The sequence below is a fragment of the Trichosurus vulpecula genome, chromosome 5 (genome assembly GCF_011100635.1).
Source record: "Trichosurus vulpecula isolate mTriVul1 chromosome 5, mTriVul1.pri, whole genome shotgun sequence".
NCBI lineage: Eukaryota > Metazoa > Chordata > Mammalia > Diprotodontia > Phalangeridae > Trichosurus > Trichosurus vulpecula.
Window position 1 is genome coordinate 201,496,636 of NC_050577.1, and position 27,787 is coordinate 201,524,422.

General features: G+C 41.9%; 1 protein-coding gene across 6 annotated transcripts in view; it reads right to left on the reverse strand.

Annotated features, from left to right (window-relative positions):
- Positions 1 to 3,509: 3,509 nt before the first annotated feature.
- The window catches only part of TSPAN9 (tetraspanin 9), a 236,897-nt gene continuing 212,619 nt past the window's right edge, over positions 3,510 to 27,787 (reverse strand). For 5 of the 6 annotated variants that reach the window (XM_036758640.1, XM_036758642.1, XM_036758638.1 and 2 more), the window contains 6 exons: positions 9,833 to 10,024; positions 9,319 to 9,393; positions 8,667 to 8,768; positions 7,323 to 7,454; positions 6,575 to 6,658; positions 3,516 to 3,787 (listed from right to left, as the gene is read on the reverse strand). In XM_036758640.1, the coding sequence (XP_036614535.1) occupies positions 3,716 to 3,787; positions 6,575 to 6,658; positions 7,323 to 7,454; positions 8,667 to 8,768; positions 9,319 to 9,393; positions 9,833 to 10,024 (657 nt within the window). In that variant the 3' untranslated portion in view covers positions 3,516 to 3,715. Of the gene's footprint in view, positions 3,788 to 6,574; positions 6,659 to 7,322; positions 7,455 to 8,666; positions 8,769 to 9,318; positions 9,394 to 9,832; positions 10,025 to 27,787 lie in introns of all 6 variants that reach the window. The other variant, XM_036758636.1, reaches the window with a different exon arrangement.

The following is a 27,787-nucleotide window of genomic DNA, read 5'->3' on the forward strand; positions in this document are numbered from 1 at the left end:
TCAGAGATCCAAGACTATGCAAAGAGAAGCTGTAGAACTGGAGGTCAAGCCCTAGAGTGAAGTGGAACCCCGCTGGGGAACGGAGGGTAGTGCCATGGGGAGGGGGTTCCGAGTACTGACTCTCCTAGCAGAGGAAAAGCAGCAGTGATGTGCATGCCATAGACTGCTGAACTCCTGCTCTCAAGAGGCCCTATCTCTACGTTTCAAATCTTTCCCCCACCTATGTCTCATCCTCCCCTTCCTGGCCCTCCTCTGTATGAGAGATACAACTGAAAGCTGAAATGTTCTGGTGAAACTTTCGGTCTAGGCCTAAAACTCACTCTGGGACCTCCTGAAATTACTTATTCCTCTGAGTTGTCTAAACAACTCAAATACTGTTGATTAATTTACTTATTTATCGGGGGTGGCAGGGAGATCCATGTCGGGGGCAGTGCTGTATTTGTAAATACCACCATCAGAGTTGACTGAGTAAACTCACATCTTTGGCAAAGGAAATCTGGTGTTCATTCCAAACCACCCCATAGAATGATGCTCAACTGAGCATCATTGACCTCTGGTGGTATCACGGGTTCTATGGGGAAGTCAGCATGGAGCAACCCACCTGCTTGAAGAAGCAATGAGAACACCTATCCAAAGGGAACTTGCTCTAATGTAGATTGAGAAAATGGTTGAATAGCCATGCTTAGGGAGACTTCAATGGGGTGAACACATCCAAAGGAGAATGCAGACAGGAAAGGGGAGACTATGGCTGCTGACAAGCTAGAAAAAGGCCCATGGAGCCTCCCGGAAAAAACAAGTAAGTCTTACAGGGAGGCACAATGCCACCATTGCTCTAGGCATCCTTGCTGCTGAAGTTAATACAAATTAAAAATGGCATCAATAGGCATCACTAAACCCATCCTATGTCAAAAACTTAAGATATACCAGACCCAACCCTGTGCATCAAAAAACAGTTCACCAAAGTCTCTCTTCTGTGTCATCTTTCACCAGGTTGGATGAATTGTTCAAGCATGTAGCTGAATCTCTTTACCAGGAAAAAAAGAGGCCAAAAAAGCTAGTAATGGAGGCATGAAGGAGAGTAAGGATGGGGGGTGGTGGTGGTAAGGAATAGGGGAAGAGGGGAGGGAACAGAGGGAAAGGGGAAGGAACAACAGGAGAGGGAAGGACACAGGTAGAGGGGGAGGGGGCAGGTGGAGAGGGGAGGGGACAGGTAGAGAGAGGAAGGAACAGGTGGAGAGGCGAGGGAATAAGGGGAGAAAATTAAAAATTTCAAAAGACAAACACGAAGGAATTAGACCTTGCCATTCTTGGTTTGATGGTGAGGAAGTTATCTCTCTAATAGCAGCATCTTTTATCATTGCCATGGTATTTTGTCCTAAAGAGGATACGACTCCTACACTCCACCTTTGAGAGACCCCATCACCACTAACCCTGGCAAGCAAATTGGGGGGTGGGGGAAGAAGAGGGGGAAGGAAGGAAGCTTTGGCCAAACCAGAACATTTGCACTCCTGGTCCCAATTTGTATGACGTTTAAAGTAAACCAATGGTCAGGGATTTGTTGGTTGTGCTGGCATTTCTCAGGTAATAAAAAGGAAAGATAGATGGAAACTGGATCACTGACCTGGACCTAGTGTGGGAGCCTATGAGGAAACCAGACTATAGGAGCTCTCTTTTGTAGGATTCTCAGACTTTTCCCAGGGTTGGTTACTAGAACCAACAAAGAGAGGTTAGGGGTAGGGGGTTGTTTTGTTGAGGACAAATTTTCCACTAGCTCCTGAATATTTGCATAGCACTGCAAACACTAGGAATTGGGTTTTACTCTTCTGAATTATTTTAATGGATGCACATTGGTTACTTTCATGTTTTATTTTGTATTAATTCCTCCTTGGTTAGAGATAGGAAATGGAGAGAAGTGTGTCCTAGAATTATGTTGGAGCATTATCACTCCATTCTACAAAACCACTGGAGGGAGACCAGATTTCTGATAATATCAAGCACTGGAGATCTCCCAATAGGATAATACCCCAGGCCTTGGGGGAATTAACTTGCCCAGCCATCTATCTGGAAATCCAAAGGTATATTTAGGGCCCTGTTTACCTGGGGGAGCAGATTTTGAATCTGTCTGGGCCTCATGTTCATTTGTCAAGTGAGGGAATTGTCCTAGACAATCTCTGAGACCACTTCTAACACCTCCATCTGTCCTTTCCTATGTGAAAAGCAGCAAGATGTGAGAAATGCAGCATTTGAACTACCGAGGTATATGATCAAGAGTTCTAACAGGAATGTTTGGGGGGGTAAAAAAAGGGAGGTCTGGGAATTTGATGTGGGAATGACCGAATGGAGTGAAGGGAGAGTCTCCCATGCCAAAGATGGTTGGGAGGGAAGGATTAAAAAAAGACAAAGACAAAAAGTCAAAGACAAAGACAAAAACAAAAAACAGCAGCAGATATATCCTAGCTCAGGCCATAGTTCCTGGTAAACAGATTAGCAAGAGATATTGCAAACTCCCTTATTACCTCCCTACCCTCCTCACCCAACTCACATCCCTATTGGTTGTCTTCCATTGGCACTGGTACTGGGTCCTCTTTGCCTCTTGCTTGACCCCTGAACTTGCTTCACTTCACAAAAGCCAAAATACTGGGAGCAAAAGACTCCAAGCCCCAGAGGAAAGTCCCTGAGAGGACCATGGACCTTCCTAGTCTAGCCCCTCACAGAGGTGAAGAAACTGAGCCAAGTCCTAGCTTTCTCAGCACAGCCAGCTAATCTCATCCTCTCTATACTTCGAAGAAAGAAAAAAAAAAGAAAGAAAAAAATCTAGTATATCTTTAGCAAGGTCCTCCCAAGTGTTGCACAGTGTTTTTTCCAGATTAAAACCAGATGGATGCCCTCCCACCCATTGCTATCCCCCACCAAAAAAAACAAGAAGTCAAAGAAACCAATATAGTAAAAAGTTATAGATCAGAAAGCTAACCCTAAAGCTATTTGGGGAATACTGATCCCAAATGATCAAAATCAGGATAAAATAAAATGATAAAAAAGATACATCATAGGGTACAAAATGCCTCAGAAAGAACATTGCCTGGGGCCCCTTACTTAAAATGGTTGGGCCTCCCTGTCCCTCCCTCCTGTTAAGTCTTCCAGGTCTCCAGACCAGAGGTGGGGGGTGAGGTGTGGCTACAAGCAGAAATAGAAGAGGCTGTGTCCCTTGAAAGGGGGCAGGGAAGTGAAGAGGAAAAAGCCCCCAACAAGGATTGGAGTCTGCCTCCTCTTCCCTATCCTCTTCCCCTATGGGTCAGGCAAAGTGTCAGTGCGTAGAAGAAGGGCAGGAGGTAAAGGAGAGCTCAGGAGGGATGAGTGTCATATTGGAGTTTGCTCTTTTAGCATCTCCCATCACTCTACCTCGTCCTCTCCCCATCCCTCCATCTTCTTTGGCAAAGAAACAGATGTGGATGCAGAAAAGTCCCACCCCCCCACCCCCAACACACACACACAACTTCCCACCTCCTGAGGTTCCCTTCCCATTCTCCCTACCCACCCTACCCACCCAACAAAGAAGTGTATGGATGATTCAGGAAGGGTGGGGGCGTTGATCTGCTGGACAGAACAGGGTTGAGTTATACAAGGAAGGGATGGCAGTCTGGTGTTCAGGAGGCTACAAAAGCACAATTCTTCCCTGGTGTAGAGAGAGTATGGATGGCACTCCCAGCCAGTTGGCTTAGGCATCATATTTTTTACCAGTCCGGTGGATATGCTGGAAGAGTGTCATGGAGAAGGCCATGCCTAGAATCTAAAAGACAAAAACAGGAGGACGACCTGAGATTAGAAGCACCCATTAAAAGTCATGAAAACTCACACTGTATACCAATATAAGGTCAAAATGAGTATATGATTTAGACATGAAGGTTGATATCATAAGCAAATTAGGGAGATATAGAAAAATCTACCTGTCAGATCTACGGATAAGGGAAGAGCTTATGACCAAACAAGAGACAGAGAGGATCACGGGAAGTAAAATGGCTAATTTTGATTACATGAGATTAAAAAGCTTTTGCACAAATAAAACCAATGCAGCCAAAATTAGAAGGAAAGCAAGAAACTGGGGGGAAATATTTTTACAGCAAGTTTCTCTGATAAAGGTCTCACTTCTCTTTTTTCATATTTTTTTATATAGGGAATTTATATATATAGGGAATTCAGCCAAATTAATAAAAATAAGTCATTCCCCAATTGATAAATGTTCAAAGGATATGAACAGGCAGTTTGCAGAAGAAAAAAATCAAAGCTATCAATAGTCATATGAAAAAATAGTCATATGAAAAAATCCTCTAAATCACTATTCACTAGAGAAATGCAAATTAAAACACCTCACACCTCTCAGATTGGCTAACATGACAGAAAAGGAAAATAACAAATGCTGGAAAGGATGTGAAAAAATAGGTACAGTAATGCACTGTTGGTGGAGTTGTGAACTGGTCCAACCATTCTGGAGAACAATTTGGAACAATTTGGAAAGGGTGATAAAAGTTGTGCTTACACTTTGAGCTAGCAATACCATTATTAGGTCTCAATCCCAAATAAATCAAAGAAAAAATAAAAGGACACATATGTACAAAAATCTTTATGGCTGCTCTTTTTGTGGTGGTAAAGAACTGGAAATTGGGGAATGACTGAACAAGTTGTAGTATATGATTAGAATATTATTGTGCTGTAAAAAATGACATGAGGTATGGTTTCAGAAAAACCTGGGAAGACTTACATGAATGTAAGCAGAACCAGCAGAACATGGTACACAATTAACAGCAATATTGAATGATGATCAACTTAAAGAGGCTTTCTATAATTTCTCAAGTCAATGGCCTAATCCTGAATCACTCTCGGAAGTCTGTCTCTTTCTACAGTCAAAGTGACATGATGCAGACATGTGTCTAATATGTCTTTGGTGACATAATGCTCGTTGAGTTTATGAAGATGTTGCTCATTAAGTGACTTTTGATTTTATTCTTGAATATTAACCACTTCATAGGCTCCATAAGGATAAACCACATTCAGTACCATTGGATAAATCCAATGGCATATATCTATTATCAGCTTTTACTATTGCTTTATGAAGTTAGGTCTATTTGCTCCAAAAGTATTTCTATAACTATTTTTAAATCTATTTATCGTATACTCTGAAAATATCAACCCTTTTCCTCCTTTTGAGCAAGGAAGTATTAATCTTCCCACTGCTGCCTTCAGCCTGGTGTTTCATTAACATCACAGAGGTTACCTATGGACACCTTCTAGATCCACTGTCATCCATTTTACCAGGCCAAAAGTATATGTTAAGACTGATAATGTGTAAGTGTTAATGTTCTACATGTGTACTTCCTATTAAGTTTTGACTTCACCTCTCTATGGTTCCAGACAGTCTCTTAAGTCCCTCAGCCTCTTTCTTCTTGAGAGTCATACTCAATGATTCTCATCTGGAGAAGACCAAGGAACCTGAAAGTATCGCCTTTTCTTCCGTTGGCTCAATTTTACCTCTGAATTCAAACTCGAAGTCTCTATTCTTCCTTAACGTACCTTAAGAATTTTACATGTTACGTCCAAATGACATTTTGATATCACTTGGTAAAGTTTCCACAGATGAAGTATCCATTCAATGGGCTTTTCAATGGAGCCATGTATAGGCAAGTGATTAATATTTTATGTTTTGGTACAACTCTATTTTACTCAAAAGTCAAACTCTGTTCTGTTCAGCAGTGATGATAATGGATTTATTACTAATTGACTCTCCAGAAGATGCCACCTTTACGTCAATTGTCCTTGATAGTGTTTTGGTGGCATGACTTAAACAGAGAAGTCTAGCATTTTCACTATTGTCAATTTCATTTATTTGCAATATATGACTAAGTGTCATGAGTGTAGAACTGAGTCAAAGGCTTTGAGATAATCAATAAAAGAGGTAAAAATTTTATGGCACTCTCAAATGCCTTGTTCAATAATCACTGAATTGATAATGAGTTTCTCTTTATACCCCTGAGACTTTTTGGCACAACTTTTTTGCTCCTGAATCAAAATATTGATTTTCTGAAAGTGTTTATAGATTTTCTGAGAGATACAAGCTGTGAAAGCTTTGTATAAAGTACATAAACATGTAATTGGAGGGGTCACTGGTGTTCTCATCTTTTGGTAACAGCTTTTGTTAAGAATGATGGGATCAGGTTTACATCAAAGAGAAAGCTGATAAAAATTTTATTTTTGTAATTTCATGCCCTACTGTGAAGTTTTGGGTAAATATAATACCATCGTCATTGTCATCATCACCATCACCATCATCATCCTCTGCCTCCTCAGTCATAATAATCATTCAGACCTACAGCTCACTGCTAGCATCACATAAGCACTACTGCTATCTGTTAAAGTGTATTTCAAATAGTCATGGTTTTTAGTTTTTAGATATTAAAGTTTGGAAATTAATATTCTAAAATAAATGGAAAGAAAATATAACCAATGCCCCTTAAGTCTACTGTGTTCCTTAACCCTAGGATGGAACAGGGGCTGTGGGAGGAAAAGGTAACCTATACCATACCTGCATGATGAGAATGCACATCCCCACCGTGCCCAAAACGTGCTTGTTGTCATCAAACCATGTCTTTACCTTCTCGTAACAGCCCTGAGGAGAGAGGACCAGGTGGGGTCAGGTTACATCAGCTGACAGCTGAGCATAAGTCCATTACTCAACTCTCTGCCCCATATTCTTTCCCCCTGTCTCTTCACTTTGCTTCTTTTGGAATCTCCCTCAGTACCTACTTCTCCTCCCACCCTGCTCCAAGAACAAAATCCCAGAATGTTATTGCTGGAAGGGACCTCATAAATTATCTAGTTTATACATTAAGAAAGTGAGACCAGAGAGGTGGGGTGGCTTTCTACAGGTCACACAGTTTAGTAAGTGGAAGAGTTAGGAATAAAAATCAGATGAGTACTCTTTGCTCTACAATGCTTCACAATTAGGACCTTACTATATTCTACTTGTCTCCATGCCCAACCCTGACTTAATTGTCTCATACTTTCTTGTACAACTTTAGTTCCTTTGGTGTCTAGCCTTACTCTTCTAACCTTGGGCTATACCCATATGGTCTGCCTTCTACTTACCTGAACCAGGTCCCAGCCTCATATGGGCTGTAAGGGGGAACATGAGGCCAAATGGGACTGGTCACTTGTTTGCTTCTCACCTTAATGCCCCAGTCTTCCCTCGCTATTCAGACCTGACCTAGGTTCACCCATTGGTCCCTAGAAGGAAGGTGGGATTTAAGGAAGGTTTGATTTCTAGTCCTTACTGTTTTCCACACAAGGGTGGTGGAATTGCGCCCACAGTCCTGGGAATTCTCCATGCAACAGCGGTCAGGAACCGTATTCTCTCCCAGCACAGGGAACCAGTCTGTGAAGTCTGTGACACCACAGCATCGCATCTACCGAGAGGTGAGGGAAGTACAGAGAAGTTAGAAGATACTGTCTCTTCCTTTTTTCCCACCTCTTAGGGGTGTTATCTCTTAGGCTACCACTAATAGATGAGCACAGATGTTCAGTCCCTGGACACAAGTTGGTGTCGCTTCCCCTTTCCAGATTACAGTTTGCTCCATCTGAGAAATGCAGAGTAATCTCACCGATCTCCTTCTTACAGACAAGAGAAGAATAAAATTCTTCAGGTCCACAATCAGAGCACTAATACCCTCAAAGCCTGACATAGAGAAGAGGTGGTGAGGTTCTGTCTCTTTTGGCATAATCTCTTCTTGATTATCTGTGTGCACATAATGTGCTTTGTGGGTTAAATATGGCAAATTTGTAATTCTTGGATGGCTTCCCCTTGCCAGCCTTCCCCATGCTTCCAAGGCTATCTGAAACTAAGCATGCGCAGGCAGTGCCAAAGACAGTTCTTCATTTTAGTCTGAGCCCAATATAATAAGGAAGGTAAATCTACTGCAAGTATAAATCCTGTCATACATATATTCTAAAACCACAAAAATCACTCAGAGAAGAATCACAGAATCTCTGCATTGGAAGGAGCTTCAGGGACATGTCTTCCAACCCATATCTACTAGGCCCCTTCTCTGAAACAGCCCTTCCCACCCCCTCTCTGAAGTCCTCTAGTGAGGCCATAACCCTAACCCCCTCTACTTATACACACCCCTCCTTTTAGGAAGTTTATCCTCCAATTAAACCAAAATTTGTCTCGATAACTTTCCTCCACTGTTCCTGGACCAATATCTCAAATCAAGCTTTTTTACATTGCAACCTTTCAAAAACTCTAAATATAAAGGTCCAGCTTCCCATTTGGACTATCTGGGACCTGACACCATCATGACCATCTTATCGGCAAAGATTATCCATCAGGCCCACCTGATACAGTTGGCCTATAGCATAGTCCAGCTCTGATCCCAGCAAACCCTGTTTTCTGGTTTCTCAATTCTGGTCATACCTGTAGACATCCTAATCCAGGCAGGGACAAGCCTCCACAAAGCAGGCCCTTGGACAGCATGCCCAGGGACAATGCTGTTTCTCTTGTGAAAATGCAGAAAGTGCTATTTGCTTCCCAAATCACAATATAAATGCCGTGTATCCCCAGGGTAATCCCCCACCCCTCCCAGACCTTACAGGTTCACTGCCCAGGTCTCTGGCATCACCTCAGCTTGAATGATATTCCAGGCATTCTTCAGTCCAACATTATTCTCCGTGTTATACAGGAGCAGCCCTTCTTTCAGATCCTTCTTGGCATTATCATTCACCTGTGACAGGCAGGGAAGGGACCACAGGTGAATGTTACAAGAACATCACACAGTCACATTCAAAACTTTGGGTTATGGCATCAAACAGAGAACATTAAATAGCAGGGAGGCATGATGCTGGGTCTGGGCCTAGTCACAACTTTTCTATGTGATCTTAGGTAGATGACTTACAGAGTCTGGAGAGGAAAAATACCTTAGATATCATCTAGCCCAACCTCCTCATTTGACAGATAAGTATCCTGAGGCCTCAAAGGGTAAAGCAACTTGCCCAGATTCACACAGGTAGCAAGGTGGAAGAACCAGGATTCGAACCCACAGACTTTGATTCTAAATCCAGCACCCTTTCCACAAGGCAAGGCTGCCCCTATACATATTTTGGGGGCCTCAGTTTCCTCCTCTAAAAATGAAGGATTTAGACTACACTTCTAGAAGCCCTTCTAGCTCTTATACTCTATGGTTTTAAAGGACCCTAGTTATTTGGGTTTTTTAAAGGCCCTTTGGGAAGGAAAACTAAGACCCAAACTACCACACTCCTGTTCCAACAGCTCACCTTGTCCATGTAGACAAAAAACAGAATGAGTAAGATCAGCTCTGCCAGGAGGATGACCAACAGGACGATGAAAAACTAGAAAAAGAAGAAAAATTGCCACATGACCTCTGGGTACAAAAACAAAAAATGGGGGTCACGATGTAAAGGAGTTATGAGGGCAGGATTCCTGTGAGGAGAATGGTACTCCCTAATCCTGGGAAAGACCCCAACAATATGGCGGAACTGGAGACACGGACAACAGACAGGGGCCAGATGAAGGAGGAAATGTTGATATAAATGGGAAGAGCTAACCGATCCAGGAAGGGATCAGGGAGTGAACAGGATACAATATTTCAGAAGTACTGTCCTTGGAATCAGATATAAATGATAGACAGATAGATACATACATACATATAAAATATATATGTACATACGTGCACACGCACGCGCGCGTGCGCGCACACACACACACACACACACACACCCCAAACTAGGAAGGAAAGCATTGGCAGGAGAAGAAGGGAAACATACTTACACTGAGAAGGAGACATTTGTTTTCCTTGATGGCTCCCAGACAGCCCAGGAAGCCGGTCACCATGACAACAGTGCCAACAGCGATGACCAAATTGGCTGCTGACAGTGAGGGGAAGCTGGGGGAAAAGGTGGCGAAGTTTCCCTGGGAAACGGAGAGCCAGATGCCCACCCCTAACAGCCCGCAGCCACACAGCTGGGAAGAGAAAAAGAAAAAGGGAGACGCTGTTAGGCGCATAAAAAATAAAGACCGCCACCTTCCCCTCCACCACAAGGCACTACTTCTGTGGTTCCTGGTCTCTGGAACCTGAGGCAAAAATCCAGAGACAGCTTTTGACTAGTTCATCTTTACTACAGCCCCAGGAAATAGGGAAGGACAAGGAGATATTTATAGAGTTAACAGAAATAACAATTTGCCTTTTGATGGCATTTTAAAGCTTACAAAGCACTTTTTCATAACCACCCTATGAGGCAGGTTAGTCTAAGTGTTATCAGCTCCATTTTGTAGATGAGGAAACTTAGAAAGGTGAAATCATATATACAAAGCTGCACAACTGGCGAGTGCTAGAGCTAGGATTTGAACTCACACCCTCTGGCTCCAAGTCCAGTGTGTTTCCTACTACCATACCACTCACTAAATATTCAAGACCCTTGGATTCCAGTCAAAATGCCCCAAATCCAATTCATCCATGGTTAAATAGCTGATAAGTCATCTTTCTTTTGCACCTAACTTTTGCCTAATTTTCCAAGTCTATAAAACGGGATAATGGCATTATAATAGTACAATTGTACAATAAATACGATATTATGATAATACATAAAAATATTAAAAATAAACTTAAAGGACTAGACAGAGAAGAGCTAAAGTAAGGTACAGAGCTGGGAGGCAAAGATTTATTCCTGGGGTGTCTAGCTGATGCTCTGGGCAGGATATTCAATCAATGCAGTGACAATTAATCTAACTAAACTAGGACAGCCTGCAAACTGATTCTCCTGAAATGTTCATCTGAGGCTGCCATTGCTACTAACTTCACCCTAAAAGGATCTACTAGGTCTCCATTTCACAAAATCACAGAATCTCAGAGTTGGAATGAGGTCATCTAGTCCAACCCACATCCAAACAAAAACTCCCTCTACAACATACCTGATAAGTAATCATCTGTTTTCTACATTGAGACCTCTAGGGTGAGAGAGCTCACTTGATAGGTGCTAGTCGCTTCTGACACATACCAACTGAATAAATCACTTAATCACTCCCAGTAATTCTCTAAAACTAAAAGTTGCAAAAGAAGTACTAACTTGCTTTGGTAGAGGGCGATTCCTCCTCCGGTAGCTTCCAGTGCCAATGAAATCACAGTTTGGGTCTCTATTCTTTTCCTTTCTCTTCTTAAGCCACATAGAATAAATCTACCACTTTTCCGTAGTTAACCTTCTGCTATCTGAAGATGGCAATCTTGTTCTCCATGATGTCTACAAGCAAAACAGCTTTTCACTTCCTCGGATCTTTCCTCAGGGAATACAGCTCTCACCAGGATGCATTCTAGTTTGTTAGTGTGCCTCTTAATATTAGGTCCAGATTAGATCAGTTTCCTCTAGGGCTGACCAAAAACTTCCTCTTAAAATGAGGGGCCTGGATTTGATTGCAAGACTGCGGCTATAGTCAGGCACAGCACAGGGTCAGCACAGCGGGGTACAACAGATGCTTCTCTTAACACCTCCTGGGAAGGAGTTATTTTATTTTTTTAAGATCCTACTTAACAGCCACTTGTGAAAGGAAAGGAAAGTTGCATGCTACATGGCCAGTAGGGAGTTCAGGCTTCACTTATCTCACTACCTCTGTACATGTCTAGTTTTGCCAAGAAGCAAGTGAGGGACAAGACAAAGAGAGCTCTCAAACTAATCAGAATCTCAGACTCATGAAGGTGATGTTGATCTACAGTCTGGCTTTACTCCATGTTAAGCCCAACACGTTCTCCTGTATCCCTCTTGATTCACCCACTATACAAGGGATTCTTAACCTTTTCTGTGACATGGACACCTTTAGCAATCTAGTAAAGTCTACGGACCCCTTCCCAGAATAGTATTTTTTTAAAACTCTTAACTAAAGGAAGTGCTAAATCTCAGTTGGAAGTTAATGAAAATCAAATATAATTTTTTAGCATCCAAGTTCACAGGCCCCTCGGGGACCTGTGGACTCCAGGTTAATAACCCCTGCTCTAGAGGGTCAGGCTTAAGGACCAGCTTAAAGGCCCATTAGGTAACCAACCCTGAGTCATCAATTCACCAACAAGTATTTCCTGAGCCCCTTCCTTAGACATCAGGTATTGTAAGGATATTTATAAACAGAATCCTTCATTCCCAGGGAACTTATAATTTAAATGGAGGGATAAATGGTAGTTCCAACACATCAGCAGATCTATGATCTTTCCACTAGGACAAACTGTAGTACTTACCAATGCATCCTGTAGAATTCGAGATCCTCCATAGAGGATCTAGTAAATGAAATGAAGGCCTTCCTTTAGGTATTTTGATAGTTTCTTTTCATATATATACATAGAAAGACAGCTAATACTACAATGAGATATAAAAACTGCCAAATGATTAGGACAGTTATTAAGAGCTGAAGGAATTTAGAAGAGGGAGAGACTACCATGGACAAAGAATTGTCTCCCAGAGTCAGGGAACCTAAGACTGTAGTACCTCAAAGGCAGGTAAGATTTTAACAGAAGAAAAGAGAGATCTCAGTTATTAGGAACAGTGTGATCAAAAATGTGGAGGTGGGAAGAGGTAAGATGCAGTTGAAGGAGAGGGAACAGACCAAGTTTACCCACATGTAGAGCTTACTGCAAGGACTGATCTGAGAAAAAACTGGGCCACTGCCTGGATAAGGAAGACTTTGGAATTGGTTCACTTCTTTATCTCCCATGCTGGGGCAATTCAGGAATGCAGCAAACAAAAGGCCTATTAAGTGATACCTTCATCTCCTGTCAAACAATAATTTAAAAAAAGAAAAGGATATAACAACAATAGAACAAATGGCTGAATCATCTGGATTCATGCAGAAACTACAAGGGTCATCCTTAAGAAACCAGACTTAGTGACCTGTAAATTTGGCAAGAAATTGGTAGAAACTGTACACCACATCACTGAGGATTGTAAAAATGTAGCAGTTACCTAGCAAGATATGACCTAGAATTGTGGCTAGAATTGTACATCAGAAGCTTGCTATCTTTGATGGACTGACAGACAACAAATGCTCACACTATAAATATAGAGCTCAAAATATCTTAGAGAATGTAACCGATAAACTATATTGGACCGAGAGCATTATCATAGACCAAACTGTTGATCCTGGGCCATCGCCAGTTGTCTTGACTTTTGTCTTGCCACTGGACTCCAATGACTCTGGAGAAAGGAAGGAGGCTGACAACTTTGCCTCACTTAAATCCAATTCACTCACAAGTAAAAATATCACTGTCATGATGTCATTGGTACTCTTCTAGAACAAAAAACAACAGACCAAACTGTTGCTCACAATCCCTTGCATATAACAATGATCCATAAAAACTTAAGAACAAGATTTTTTAATAGATGTCACCACACCAAATACTCATAATCTCCAAGGTTCATGGAATCAAAAGCTCTCAAAATACAGCAAAGGAGATAGCAAAGGAGATCAATAGCATGAGGGGCAATGCCATTCCCATTGTCTTCTCTGCTGTTGGAGTTGTACCAAGAATGCTTTCAGAGAGCCTAGAGAGGACAAATATACAACCTATTCACCTATAAAAAAGTTATTTTATCCATATGTTCAGTATTCTAGGAATAAAGGGACAACATCAACAAAAACAAATATAACAGGAAGAGGAGCTGGGCTACTCATGTGGCAAGAGTGAAAGATGATGGGCCGGTGGAGAGCCAGAGTACTCCACCAATATTCTTGAAATATGGCGGTGGGGGTGGGGTGACTAAGGAAGGTCTCCAGCACACTAGGTTGACCTCATGTGGTAAACTTCTGGGGGCACAGAGGATAGGCAGGTATCAATGGGTTTCAATCTATACCACTGAAAAGATTCCTGAATTGATGAGAACAGAAATGCATTTGAGTATTTGAGAGTGCAAATATAAAAGAATACAAATGCAGGATAATAACTTGTCCCAGTACTGTTTCTATTGGAATTCCACTAAAAAAGAGAACAAGATGATGATGATGATGATGATGATGATGATGATGATGATGATGATGATGAAGAGGAAGAAGCAGAAGCAAAAGAAGAAGAAGAAGCAGAAGCAGAAGCAAAAGAAGAAGAAGAAGCAGAAGCAAAAGAAGAAGAAGAAGAAGAAGAAGAAGAAGAAGAAGAAGAAGAAGAACAAGAACAAGAACAAGAACAAGAACAAGAACAAGAACAAGAACAAGAACAAGAAGAACAAGAAGAACAAGAAGAACTGGGCACATTTCTTTAGTGTCTTGTAAACCTTAAAGAACCTTTCCCCCTTTACAAATAGATAAAGTGAGGTTTGGAGAGGTAAAGTGACTTGTGGCACAGGTGAGATCAGAACCTTAGGTCAATCAGTTGCAAGTTTCCACAGTGCCATGCTACCTCAAATTATTCTCTTTCCAGCCATACTGGTCTACTCTCTGTCCTCTGGTCTCATCTAATTCTCTTAATGCCTTTGCTCATGTACCCCATAACTGAAATGGATTTCTTTCCTCACTCCTACCTTCAATAAAATCTCTTCCTACCTTCAAGGACCAATCCAGAAGCAAACTCTCTTCTCCATAAAGCATTCCTAGATCTCTACCAGATGAAAGTAATCTCTGTCCTTTGGGTGCTTTCTGTGGTTCTCTCTTTTGCACTCATCACATTCTGTCTTATAACAGTTATTTTTATCTTATCTCTGCTACATAATGATAATTAATAATAACTCAATAAGCTGCATAGCATTATGGATAGAGAGAAAATCTAGGAGTCGGGATGACCTACGTGCAAGTCCTCAATGCTCCCAAGTAACTACTGAAGACCAATCTGCATTCATAAAGTGAGTTTCATTACTGGGGTGCTCCCTACATCAATGAAATCAGGAGTCTAGGGGAAAAACAGTACCTCAAATCTATTTAGTGCTTTGAGGTTTATAAAACACTCATCTCACAGTCCTGTAAGATAGGTAGCCAGAGTATTATCATCTCCCTTTTAAAGGTCAGGAACTGAGAAGCAGAGGAATTAGGCTGACTTATTAAAGGTCATAGCAGGGAGGGCAGCTTGGTGGAATGAGCACTAATTTTAAATTGGAAGATCTGGTTTTCATCGTGTTTTGATATGTATTACCTGGGTAATCTGGTACATGGCACTACAATTTCTGCTGTTCTCTTTCCTCCTCTGCAAAATAAGGAGCTTGAACTACATGGATCAATCAATTAATAAAGAAGCATTTGTTACATGCTTACTGTGTACAAAGCACTGTGTTAAATGTTGGGCAGGACCTGACCTAATCCTCCTAAGGCCAAGTCTCTGCTAATGAAAATCATATAGTTTTCCAACTTTGAACCATTTAACAATGCAAAGGATTCATGTGCCAAGAACTTTCTTTTCTAGGTCTTCGTTAGTTGTGGCTACTAAGGTGAGTTTCCAGGTCACCCCAAGGGTTGCTTCCGTAGACCTTGGCCAGGATACAAACAGGGCTCAAGGTCTGGTGGTGAAAGTAGCTGGACTCATTTGACACATGCTGCCTTCAGCCTCTCTCTCAGGAAAATCCTTAAGGTCCTTCAGGCCATCAATAATAACTGACATTTCCGTATCAATCAAGCAAGCCTGTACGAGGCCCTATGGTATGAATGGGGGGCGTACAAGGACAAAAAGCAAAGGTCTCTACGTAAGGAACTTATATTCTCTGAGGGATAACACCATGTACAACATATATGCCTGTGGCTATAGAACATATACAAAGGTAATTTTGGGGGGAGGCATTAACAGAGGGAGAAATCAAGAAAAACTTCATGGAAGAAGTTAGTGCTTGAGCAGCTCTGAAAGAAGCTAGGGACTCTAAGAAATGGAATGAATGAAAAAAATGAATGAATGAATGACCAAAAAAGTGTGTACTTACTATGTGCCAAGGATTCTACTTAGAACTGGAGATATAAACTGACAAAGCTAGACAGTCCTTGTGCTCTCAAGGAGCTTACAGTCTAATTGGGGGAGATGACACCTAAAAGAGTTTAGGTCAAATGGAAAAGCCCAGAAGTCCTCAGGTTATTTAAATAATTAAGATAACAGTGCCAAGGCACTACAGAGCAGATGGCAAGGCCTACTGGCCTTCTATCTCATCAGAAGGAATGGAATTGTTGACAATATCTCATTTAAACCCTGTGAGCAGGCAAGGAGCCCAGAGGCAAGTAGGAAAGGAAGGGGGCAGAGCACCCGGTGGTGGTATTCTTTCTGTCTGGCCATCTCAGAAGGATTCTGGGACAGCCTAGGCTGGGGAAGGTGGGAAAGGAAAGAAATGGAGGTACTACGTGGTTGTAGTAGCTTTTCCCAACACTCTGCTATCCCAGAAAGGTTCAAGTGGAGGCAAAGAGGGGGCAGATTTCAGACACTGCAATGGAAATGAAATGCTGTATATGAATGGGGAAACAGCCAGTTTCACCATATGACGGAGTTTGTATATGAAAGGGTATTACGTATAATAGGTCTGATAAGGTGGGCTGAAACTGTTTAGCTTTAAATGCCAAACAGAAGAGTCTGTATAGAAGTAACAGGGAGCCACTGGAGTTTATTGAGCAGGAGAATAATTCCAAGACCTGTGCTTCAGGAATATATCTTTGGTAGCTCTGTGAAACCCAGGTGGATAAGAAGAGTGACTGGAGCCAATGAGATCAATCAAGAGGTGACTGCTATGGTTCAAGTAAGAAGTGATAAGGGTCTACAGTAGGGTTATGTCTATAGAAATGGAGAGAAGAGGGTGGAGGTAGAATTGACTAGACCTGGCTACATGAGTTGAGAGACCCTCTCTTATTTTATTTAATCACAGTGGACATTCAGGCTGAGCAGGTGCTATTCTTTCAGCAGCCACCAGGTGGCACCCCAGGCTGGTTCATAAAGCAGCAGACGTTTGGCTGGTGATGTGTTTTCAATTCTCTCCCCCAATCACTGCCTTCTACAACATGGTCAGTTCTTACCCTGCCATCTCGATTTTTTTCATTAATCATACTACAGAAAATCTATGTTTCTCAGGCTAAAGATTTATAGCTCTGAGATTCAGGCTCTGAAATGCACAAAGAGAGAGTGAAATGAGAGCTGCTTCAGGATTGTGGGCTAACTGTCTCATATTCCTCTCCCAGCGGACAGGCTGGAAAGAACTCCCCAGCTGGTCTCTTGGCTTCCTTACACGTGGACTACTAGGCAGAGCTTCCCAGAACTCAAATCACCATTCCTGCTGGAAAAGTACAAGTTCTCCATTTCCCCTCTTCCCTTTCTACCTCCCTACATTAGACCTCCATCTCCTGTCCAAAATCTATACCTTTTGCCTCCATATGAACCTAATTTATCCTTCATACTGGTACCAGCACCCTCCTCCTTATGCATAAATCTCATCATGCCATACCTCTGCTCAAAAAATCTGCAATGGCTCCCTATTCCCTACTGAGTAAAGTTCAAATTATTGTGCCTGGCATTCAAGGTCCTCTATAATTTTCCTAAATACCTATCAGGCTTCCTTCATACTATTCCTTGTCATGTAGTTTTGCTGCAATCAAACTACCCTACCCTCCATCCCTCCAACACACAGAGTAGGAAGAGCTGAACTGAATTTGGAGTCAGAAGACATGGGCTTGAGTATTGACTGCCATTCATTAGCTGTATGACCATCTGTAAGTCCCTTATCTCTCTCTGCACCTCAGTTTACTAATAAGGAAAATGAAGGGGTGAGATCAGATAAGCTCCACTGGTCCTGTTTTCCTACCTCCATGCTTTTCCCTATGCCTGGAATGTCTTCTTTCTTCCTCTTGACCTATTCCTAGCCACCTTTTAATACCCTTCTCAAATAACTCCTCCAAACCAGTTCCCCCTTCTCTAAGGTAGAACCCACATCTTTACAAATCACTTTGTACTTCTCTGATGCACTTATGTTCCCTATCAGTAGCCTCCTTTGACTGGCAATCTGGACAGGCTCCAGAGGCTCCTAGAGGGAGTGTCCATGTTACCCAAACTGGGCATGCACAGACCAGCCTGAGCCCTATAGGCATCACAACAATAATAACAGATGTTTATTAAGCAACTACCATGTGCCAGCCACTAGTACTAGGCACTGGGGCTATATATATATATATATATATATATATATATATATATATATATATATATATATATATATATATATATATATAAAGAATAAATAAATACAAAGAAAGAAGCTTTTATTCTAGTGGGGAAACAAAGACATGTATAAACGCATGTAAACAAAATTTAAAGAGAACAAAATATATATATATATATATATATATATATATATATATATATATATATATATATATATATAAAATACAGAGGAAAAGCACTAATCGAAGGGGTCAGAAAAGGCTGCATGTACAATGTGGTATTTGAGCTGTGTCCTGAAAGAAGAAAGGGACTGTATGCGTCGGAGGTGAAGAAAGAGTATATTCCAGGCCTGGGAGACAGACGATGTAAAGGCACAGATTTAAATTACCATGGCTGGGGAACAGAAAGAAAGTCTGTTTAGCACAGTACAGCAGGGGAAGCAGCATATCATGAGATTGACAAGAAAAGCTGCAGCCAGGTTGGGAAAGGCTTTAAAAGCTAAACAGAGAAATTTATATTTTACCCTAGAAACAATAGACACGAGTTTGGAGGATAGACTAGAGTGGGGACAGATTAGAGGCAGAGAGATCAGTTAGGAAGCCTCTGTAATAGCCTATGTGAGGGATGATGAGGGCCAGCAAGGAGTCAGATTCAAGGGATGTAGTGGAGGTAAAAATGGCAACACTTGGCAACTAAGTAAAGACATGGGTAGAGGGTATGAGAAGGCAAAGGTATCATAGTTTATAAGCTTAAGATTGGAGGAATGCTGGTGTTTTTGTCAAGAAAAAAGGAGATCTGGAAGAGAGGTGAGTTTAGTGAGAAATGGTTTTTGGACATTCTAAATTTGAGATGTTGCTGAGAAATCCAGTTTGAAATGTCCAATGAGTAGATGGTAGTGCAGAACAGAAGTTCAGGGGAGAGAATAGGGCTGGATATATAGATCTGAGAGTCATCTACATAGAGATGATAATTGAACCCACAGGAGGTGATGAGATCACCAGGAGAACATAGAGGGCCCAAGAGGCTGAAGGAACACTCCTAATTAGAGAGTGGACTATGGATGCTTAGACAGCCAAGGAGATTGAGGAACAGACAGACAGGTAGAAGGACAACAAAGAGAGAATGCCTTCACAAAATCCCAGAGAAGAAAGAGTATCCAGGAGGAGAGTATCCCAATATCAGATACAGGACAGAGGTCAGGTAGGATTGAGAAAAGACCATCAGATTCTGAAAATAGGAGATCACAGATACTATTATTTTGGAGAAAGCAGCTGAAATTGAGTGATGAGATCAGAATGAAAGGAGAGGAAATGGTGACAGGCAGATTACAGCTTTTTCTAGGAATACAGCTGAGAAAAGGAGGAGAGATATGGTATAATAACTTGAAGGAATGGTAGGGTACTTTCTAAGTATTGCATGGACTCCCCACCAGAAAAAAAAAATCTTTCTTCTTTTTCTTTGAGAACCTTTCACTTTATGACAAGGAAAAGACCACCAAGTAGGTGTGTGTTTCAGGGAAAGCTCATGCCTCCTGATCTTAGGACATCAATTCCTTTGGAACTGAACCCCAGGCCTTCAAAGTTTTATATTTCTCTCGGCTTTTTTAGCAGCATGTTTCCTTTAAAAACAAACGAAAAGCAACTCCAGAACAAAAATTTTAAAACTACACTAAAAAAACCCTCAAATTCTTTAAGAGTTTAAAGGAAATAGTGAGAAGCAAAGTGCAAGCACTTGCATTCTGGTGTGTTGACCTCATCTTTCTCTCTTCCCTTCTTTTTTCTGTTGAGTAAGCAAAAGGGGGAGCCAATGTATTCACAGGATCTCATATGAAAATGTGTCATAATTGTTTCTTTTTTTGCTATTGTCAATATGTTTCCGTTCCATTCACTGGACTCTGTTTTTGCCTTCCCTGCAAGATAGTTCAGCACTTTGGAATTATTTTCCATTTGCCCTTTTCATAAGCAGCCTTGTATTCTCTGTATTTCTGAGGATCGTATTGGCTGATGCCTTTGGCCTACAGGGTAGTAGGTTGGAGCACTATGTGAGTGGGCATCTGATCTGTATCTATGCTCATCTATACTTGAGGTTTGTAAAGTTCTTTTTCCTTACCATTCTGTTAGGTTGGGTGAGGAGGAAGTCTAAGTGTTATAATATCCATTTTTTGGATTATGAAATCAAGACTTTACAGGAGTTAAAGAGTTGGCCAAGGTCACACAGCTAGTGCGTGTCACAGCTGGGGCTTCAGCTCGTCTGACTTCCAAATTCAGTGCTTTTCCCACTATTATATTCTCTCTTTCTTCCTCCCTTCCTCCTCTCCTTTCCTCTCTCTCTCTCGCTCTCTCTCTCTCTCTCTCTCTCTCTCTCTCTCTCTCTCTCCCCACCTCTCTCCCAAAGCCAGATTCAAAGGTCCCCCATTAGCCTCATGTTTCAAGAAACTGTTCAGAGACCCTGCTACCATTCAGTTTTAGAAAATGTCTGAGCTACTGACTCGAAAATAATTGGTTCAGATGCATGTGCTATTTTCTAAGTGATCAGTACTGTTGACTTAATATATCAGCACAACCTAAAGGCAGCTCTCTCCAACTCTGTTCTTTGTCCTCTCCTGTCTGCAAATTTGCACAGGCTCTACCTGGAACACATATCCTCCAAGGCTCATATTGTTAAAAGCCATCTCTTCTATCGTCGTCTAGTTCAGGCACCACCTCCTCCATGAAGCCTTCCAAGATTATCCCCATTCTTCCTCAACTTAAAAGTGACCTCTCCCCCTTTCAAATGTTCTGAGAACACTCTGCCTGGCTATCTCTCCTTAGACATTCTCACATTCGATCTTGATATCAAATTCATACTGCTTGCTCCTGGTTCTCTTCCTACCTGTCTGACTGCTTCTCAGCCTCCTTTGGTAGTTCACTTCTCTCCTGCCTCCTTAGTATACAGTACATGTTCTCTAAGATTCTGGCTTAAGCCCTCTCCTCTCTCCACACTCCCTCCCTTGGTGGTCTCATCAGCTCACATGAGTTCATTATCATTTCTATGCATATAAATCCCAGAAATATAAGCAAACCTAATGTGTCTCCTGTGGAAACTTCACATCAGTAACTGCTTACTGGACATCTCTAGCTAGAGACCTACTGACATTTCAAATTCAGCATGTACAAAATTGAATTATCTCCTCACTTACACCTGGCCCTTCTCCACATTTGGCTATTTCTGTGGAGGGCACCATTATTTTTCTAGTCACTCAAGCTGGGAACTAATATTTTTTCCTCTCTCCTTCACCTCCACATCCAAATCATTTGTCAAACCCTGTAGTTTCCACCTCCTCGCCTTGCTTTCCACTCCTATGGCCATTACCCTCATTTGGATAAGCAATCTCCATTTTATTGCAAAGGCCTCCACACTGGTTTCCTTGTTTCCAGTCTCTCCCCTCTGTAACTCTACAGTTGCAAAAATAGTCTTTCTTAGGCATAGTTCTGAACATACTGTTCCTCTGGAGCCATCATCCCAGGTATGGCTTGGCCCTTCTACATGAGAAGCACTCTCCAGCTCATGGCTCAGCTTCTAGCCTGGGTTCTGCCGCATTACTGAGGGGAAATGAAGTCCATTTTCCTTGCCAGTATCTAAATCAACTCCTTACCAATGACGGGTAAGCCCAAGAGCCCTAAGAGTGGCCCCTTGCTGCTATCAAGCAGAGAAACAACTCATGTGGAGAAGGGACCAGACATCCCCACCATATGCCATCATCTCCTCTTCCCTCCAAAAGAAATAGATAAGGTCTTGAACCCAAGAGCCTTGGGAATATCAGCATCCCCAGGACTATCAGCCCTACTTCGAGCCTTAAAACTCTGGAAGTGGCAGCACCCTCCCAATTACTGGTCCTGCTTCCTTCTCAACCACTATATCTGCCGTCCTAGGAAGCAACCCCTGCGAAGATGCAACCTGGTAACCTCTTTTGTGGGTGCTGGAACCCTTATCTTCTCAGCAGCTATAGCCACTGAAGACCCCCCAAAAAATAAAGTTATTTCAACCAAAGCCCTTGGCACTGTCAAATAGTCAATGTCAGAAATTGATATGATTATCAGTAGAAGTGACATTAAAGAAGTTGTTACTATATCCTAAGTACTGAAGGACCTTTTCCTCTTAATTGCAGCTGAAACCTTCCACATGTTTTCTTCCTCCCCCCCCTCCCCATTTTAATGTGAGCCCCTGGAGAGCAGGGACTGTCTTACTTTTCTATTTGTATATCCCCAGTACTCTACACAAGGTAAATACTTAATAAATGCTTTTTTCATAATCATTCATTTGCTCAAATTTTCAGTTCCTTTTTGTTTCTAGAATGAAATACACATTTCCCAGCGAGGCATATAAAGCCCTTTACAAACCAGCTCCAGTCTACCTTTTCAGGCCAATTTCCTTCACACACACTGTCTATGTCAGCCAATTACTCCATTTGCAGTTCCTATCTCTCGCACCTGGGATGTACTTCCTCCTCACCTCAGGCTTCTAAATTCTGTCATCTGGAGTTACAGCTCCTCTCTCTCTGGACCAGAGAAGCAAACGCTGGGGCAACAGCTTTAGCATTGGTGGAACCCTTACCAATCCAGGGTATGCATTTTAATGGAAGTGATTTTAAGCATTTTAATTGTAGTGATTCAGGACAGAGTTGGACACTAAGTTCCCAGGGGAGAAGGCCTAGAGATACAATGAGCTAACATTCCGCTTATATGTTAAGTGTTTTACATTACTATCTTATTTGATCCTCACAAAAACCCTGGGAGGCAGGCGCTATTATCAACCTCATTTTACAGAGAAGAAACGGAGACACAGAAGTGACTTACCAAGATCATACAGTTACTAAGTATGTGAGGCAGGATTCAAACCCAGCTGGATCCTCTGGACTCCAAGAGCCTACACTCTATCCACTAGGTGCCCCAAATACAGTTTCAGATTTTTCTGATGTAGCATTTCTAACTTGCATTATTTGCCTTGTCAAACACGATTGTAATAATGAATAATTTCAACTATCGCTGTTTCTCATTCTTTGGTCACTTCCCTGCAGCGTTTAGAGTTTGGTATTACTTGTCTCTGGAAGCATAGTTAAAAGTGGCCCCAAGGATACAGAACTGCTATAAAGGAAGAAAATCTGCTTAATGACTGTCCCCCTTTGTGAGAAAGCTGTGATCTAAATAGGCATTTGGGAATGAGAGAGATGAGCTGATCAACGCCGGCCTTCTGTGACCTGGACATTTTTGTCACTGGCTCCTATCGAGACAGTGACCCCCTCCCTCCACACAATCTGCTTAACTTTCTGCGGATCTTAATTTATCGATGAAAATTTGTTTTATGGTCCAAAAGCCCAGACACTAGTAGGTCCCTGCCAAAAGACTGCACGCTGTTGAATGGAGAAGAGTCACCTCCCTCAAATGGGAGGCTGGGGAGTTGAAAGAGCACAGTGCGTAAAGCATGTCTGTGACTGTATGTCCTGCCTCATCTTGAATTGTCAGGAGACCCGGAGGGAGCAGTAAGAAACCATTACCCAAAGCATTCACTGCTGCTGGTGCTGGCCAAGGGGAGGAGAGGCAGCTTGGACTATAATACCGCCTTCCTATCTCTCCCTGGCCCTGACCCATTTTGGACCGTTCATTTCCACTTTGCCCTATCTCAGGAATCCAGGAGTAAACGCAGACTTCCCTGATCAACCCATCTACTGTTCTTCTCTTCTATAATCCGATGACCCTTACGTGTTTATACCCAATGACTCAATAACTATTCAGGTGGGCATTTATTCACTGCCTAATACTCTGTCTAAAGGAACTGTACTAGATTTTTGCCTTGGTATATGAGTTAAATTTTGTCTTCTTTTCCCTTTAGTGAAAGTGGGGTCTAGTCCAGGTTTAACCATGTACTATGGGACCATGGGCAAGTCACTTACCATCTAGATAGATGGGAAGTTTCCTCATCTGAAAAATGAGGGGAGCGGGCTAGATTATCTCTGAGGTCTCTTCCAGTTATTAAACATACTACAAGTCTTAATCTCACCCCTTAGTAGAATCAAGGCATAGGACATGCATACAGTTCTGTAAGGAGAATAACAAGATATTGCCTGGCAGAGGGTAGGGTTCCTAAGTTGTAAGGCAGTGTGGTTGGTGACTATTCCTGGCAAAGTGAACTGATCTTAGCTTGTCCATATCCCCCCTAAGCATGCGAGAAATGCCAAAATCCTGGCATGGGCAGAAGAGGCTCCCAGCTGGCATTATAAATAATCAGGCTGTGGGCACAGAATCCCTAGAGAGAAGAAAAACTATGTGTTGGCAGTGTGAAAGTGTCTGTGTGTGGGTGGATAGCTCGAGGTCTCAGAGGTCAGAGATGGACATACTGGAGTCAGAGACACTCTTTCTTGACATCTATATGCATAATTATAGATTTCCAGCTACTGAGCTCCATCTATATAGAAGTTTACCCTCCCCACTCCCCACCTTCTCCACCACTGGCATGTTATTAAAGAACCTTCCACCAAGTGCTGGGAGGGAATGAGGGAAAAGGCAGCACCACTGAGTGGAACAGGTTTAGAATGGATGATCACAGGCCCAGGGGTCTTTCTAATCTCAACCACACTTCACATCATCACTATGTGACCTTGAACAAATAAATCACTTAATCATTCTGGGCCTCAATTTCCCCATGAGCTAAGTTAGGGAGAAGGAGCCTTGCACATTCACTGTCTGACAAGGTGACAACAAGGATGGATGAATTAGGGTTTCTGAAGTAATTTGAGATTTTTTGGAAGAAAGATGAGATAAGAATTCAAGATATCCTTGTTGCTGCTACCACTGTGTTTTCCAAGGAGTCTGGCTAATAGCATAGTACCCTTGTGCAGCATTTTTATTTCTATTTCAAGAAATATTTTGCAGAGTAAGCCCCATTCATCTTTACACATGGCCAAATAGTGGAGCAGGTCATTTGCCCCTTATTCTCTAAGTGAATAAACAGACACGGAAAAGTAATTGGCCAAGGTTGCAAAATAAAGCAATGTTCCTCTGCACTTCCAGTACTAAAACCTACTCCTTCTAGTATGTTGCTTCTTCAATGGTCTCCTCCTATATCTGAGAGGATCTCATTTTACTCGAAATCCCAAAGTTTCCATAAACCCAAGGATTTCATCTCTTCTTCTGCCTCAGTTGTTACAACCAATGCATGATGTTCTTTCTGTTCTAAGAGGTCAGAAATGCCTTTTCTCCTTGGTTGTAGAAAATAAATCAAATGTCATGAGGACAAAATGATAGGGACTGAAAATTTCATTCTACAGACGTCTTCTAAAAACTATTCTGAGACTTAGCTTCCTTTTCTCCCAATTTCTTTTGGCCTTGAAAGGCTATTAAATTCTTTCCCCATTCTCCCATGGCACTCTGGGGCTAGTCCCTTGCTGCTGGTCCCTGGGAAAAGAATTATCTACCCCATATCCATGAAAAGTTCGTTTAGCACGGTAACTTCCTTTCAGTATGGAAAGGGTTGTGTACCACCACAATCAGAGATTTCCAGATCTATAGAGGCCTGAACCACTAGGTTGCTTCCTGCTTACTAAGTGACCACAGGCAAGCCATGTAACTATTCTGAGCTCTAGTTTCCTCATCTGTTAAAATGAGTTTAATAATATTTTTACTACCTACCTTGTAGGATTGGTGTGAGGAAAGCACTCTGAATTGAAGCACAATGTTAATCTGACATATTAGGATTAGTATATCCCAAGTGAGAGAAGTGATATCCCCACAGTATTCTGCCCTGGTGAAACTCTATCTAGGGGGCTTCATTGACTTCCAAGCACCATATTTTAGGAGGGCCATTGACAAGCTGGAGGTTGACCAGGATGGTAAGATGACTAGAAATTATATCATGTGAGAACTGTTTAAAGAAACTGGTGATGCCTAACCTGGAAAAGAGAGGACTTAAGGGGAACATGATGATAGTCTTAAACAATGTGAAGAGCTGTCATATCAAAAAAGGGAATAAACTCATGCTGCTTGGTCCCAGAAGGCTGCACTAGGACCAACGGGTGAAAATTACACGTAGGCAGAGTTTGACTCGAAATAAGGAAAATCTTTCTAACAATTAAGAGTTTTCTAAAAGTGGAATGAGCTGCCTCAGTGGGTAATGACCTGCCTGTAATTGAAGGTCCTCAGAGAATAAATGATTCCTTGCTTATTGGGGATTTTGCTTAAGGTATTCCTGACCAGGAAAAAGTTGAACCAGATGTTGTCTGAAGTTAACTCTGACTTTGAGATTATATGATTGCAAGAGTCCTCTCCCCTGTGATTTCATTTATACATGTTTACATAGCCAGTCTTAGAAATAGCCATCTAGTCTGGTGCTTCAGATAAGCAGTAGTTTGTACAAAGTCAATAGAAAGGCTTCATTCATCTTATTTCCAGTATAATCCAATGTCAATGGAAGGGGGTGGTAGGAAAATGGAAACAATTTGGTAAACCCATTCTTTGTGGGCCAGAAAATGCTGTATATGTTTACAATGCTTGCATAAGTCATTTTGTTGCAGGTCTATGTCCTTTTGCATTGAGATCTTGGGTCACAGGAGCCAGCAGGATGTAGTCAAAAGAGCACTCTGGGAATTGGATGCCACTTCTGAGCCATGTAACCTTGGCTAAGTCATTTTATTAGAGGCCTCTGTTTCCTTCTCTGTAAAATGATGGGGTTAGACTAAATGACCTCTTATGTCCCTCCAGGTGCTGACATTTTAGTATTCTGTGGTTTCTCAATCATGTTTTTGTCTGAGCTATCCTCTGCCCCTCATATTTCCTTCCCTTCTTCATAGCGTATGTCACAAAACTCACTTTCCCCTTTTCTCCCAGGTATATCTCTGAGATGCCTGACTATAATCTGGAATGACGTTGGTGCCCTCCTCCCTCCCCTCATCCTCACTCACTCTGGAAGTGACATCTGCTTCTCCTAACTTCCCTGGCTTTCTCCAAGACGAGGCTTAGCTCCCACCTTCGGAAAGAAGCCTTCCTCAGTCCCTACTGCTGCTGCTCATTCCTTCCCTCTGAGACTCCCTTCCATTCACAATGTATGTATCTTGTATGTACATAGTTAGAAGCATATGACCCATTTGAACACTCTCTCCTTAAGGAAAAAGATTATGTTTTTGCCTTTCTTTGTGTCCCCAAGGCTCAGCACAGCACCGAGCACACAGTGCTCGTTAAATGCTTATTCACTGACTGGCTGGCTTGGGGAAGAGATGGATGATTGTGAGCTATGTAAATTGGAGAATTTTTCCCCCGGAAGCAGAAACAGGCATGGGGATACCATTTCATGGCAACACTCAACCTACAAGGGATTCTTCGGTGCTGAACCAAATGAACACAAACACAGGATCAATGACTTCTTGTCATTTTCTAAGAGCTTCTTTCCAGTTCTTCTATTTTTTTCCAGCTTTCCTGAGCCTCCTGGTTGTGTTCTTCCTAATCCTAATAAATTTCTACTAAACCTTAAACCAATAAACTTTAATATATAAATAACAAACTTTAGTAAATAAACCAATAAACTTCAACCTTACCAAACCCTCTATGGCTCATCATCAGAGAGAGGTACCTCTGGGCTCTGGAAGGCTATGAGAGCATTATATGCATTATATGCTCTCT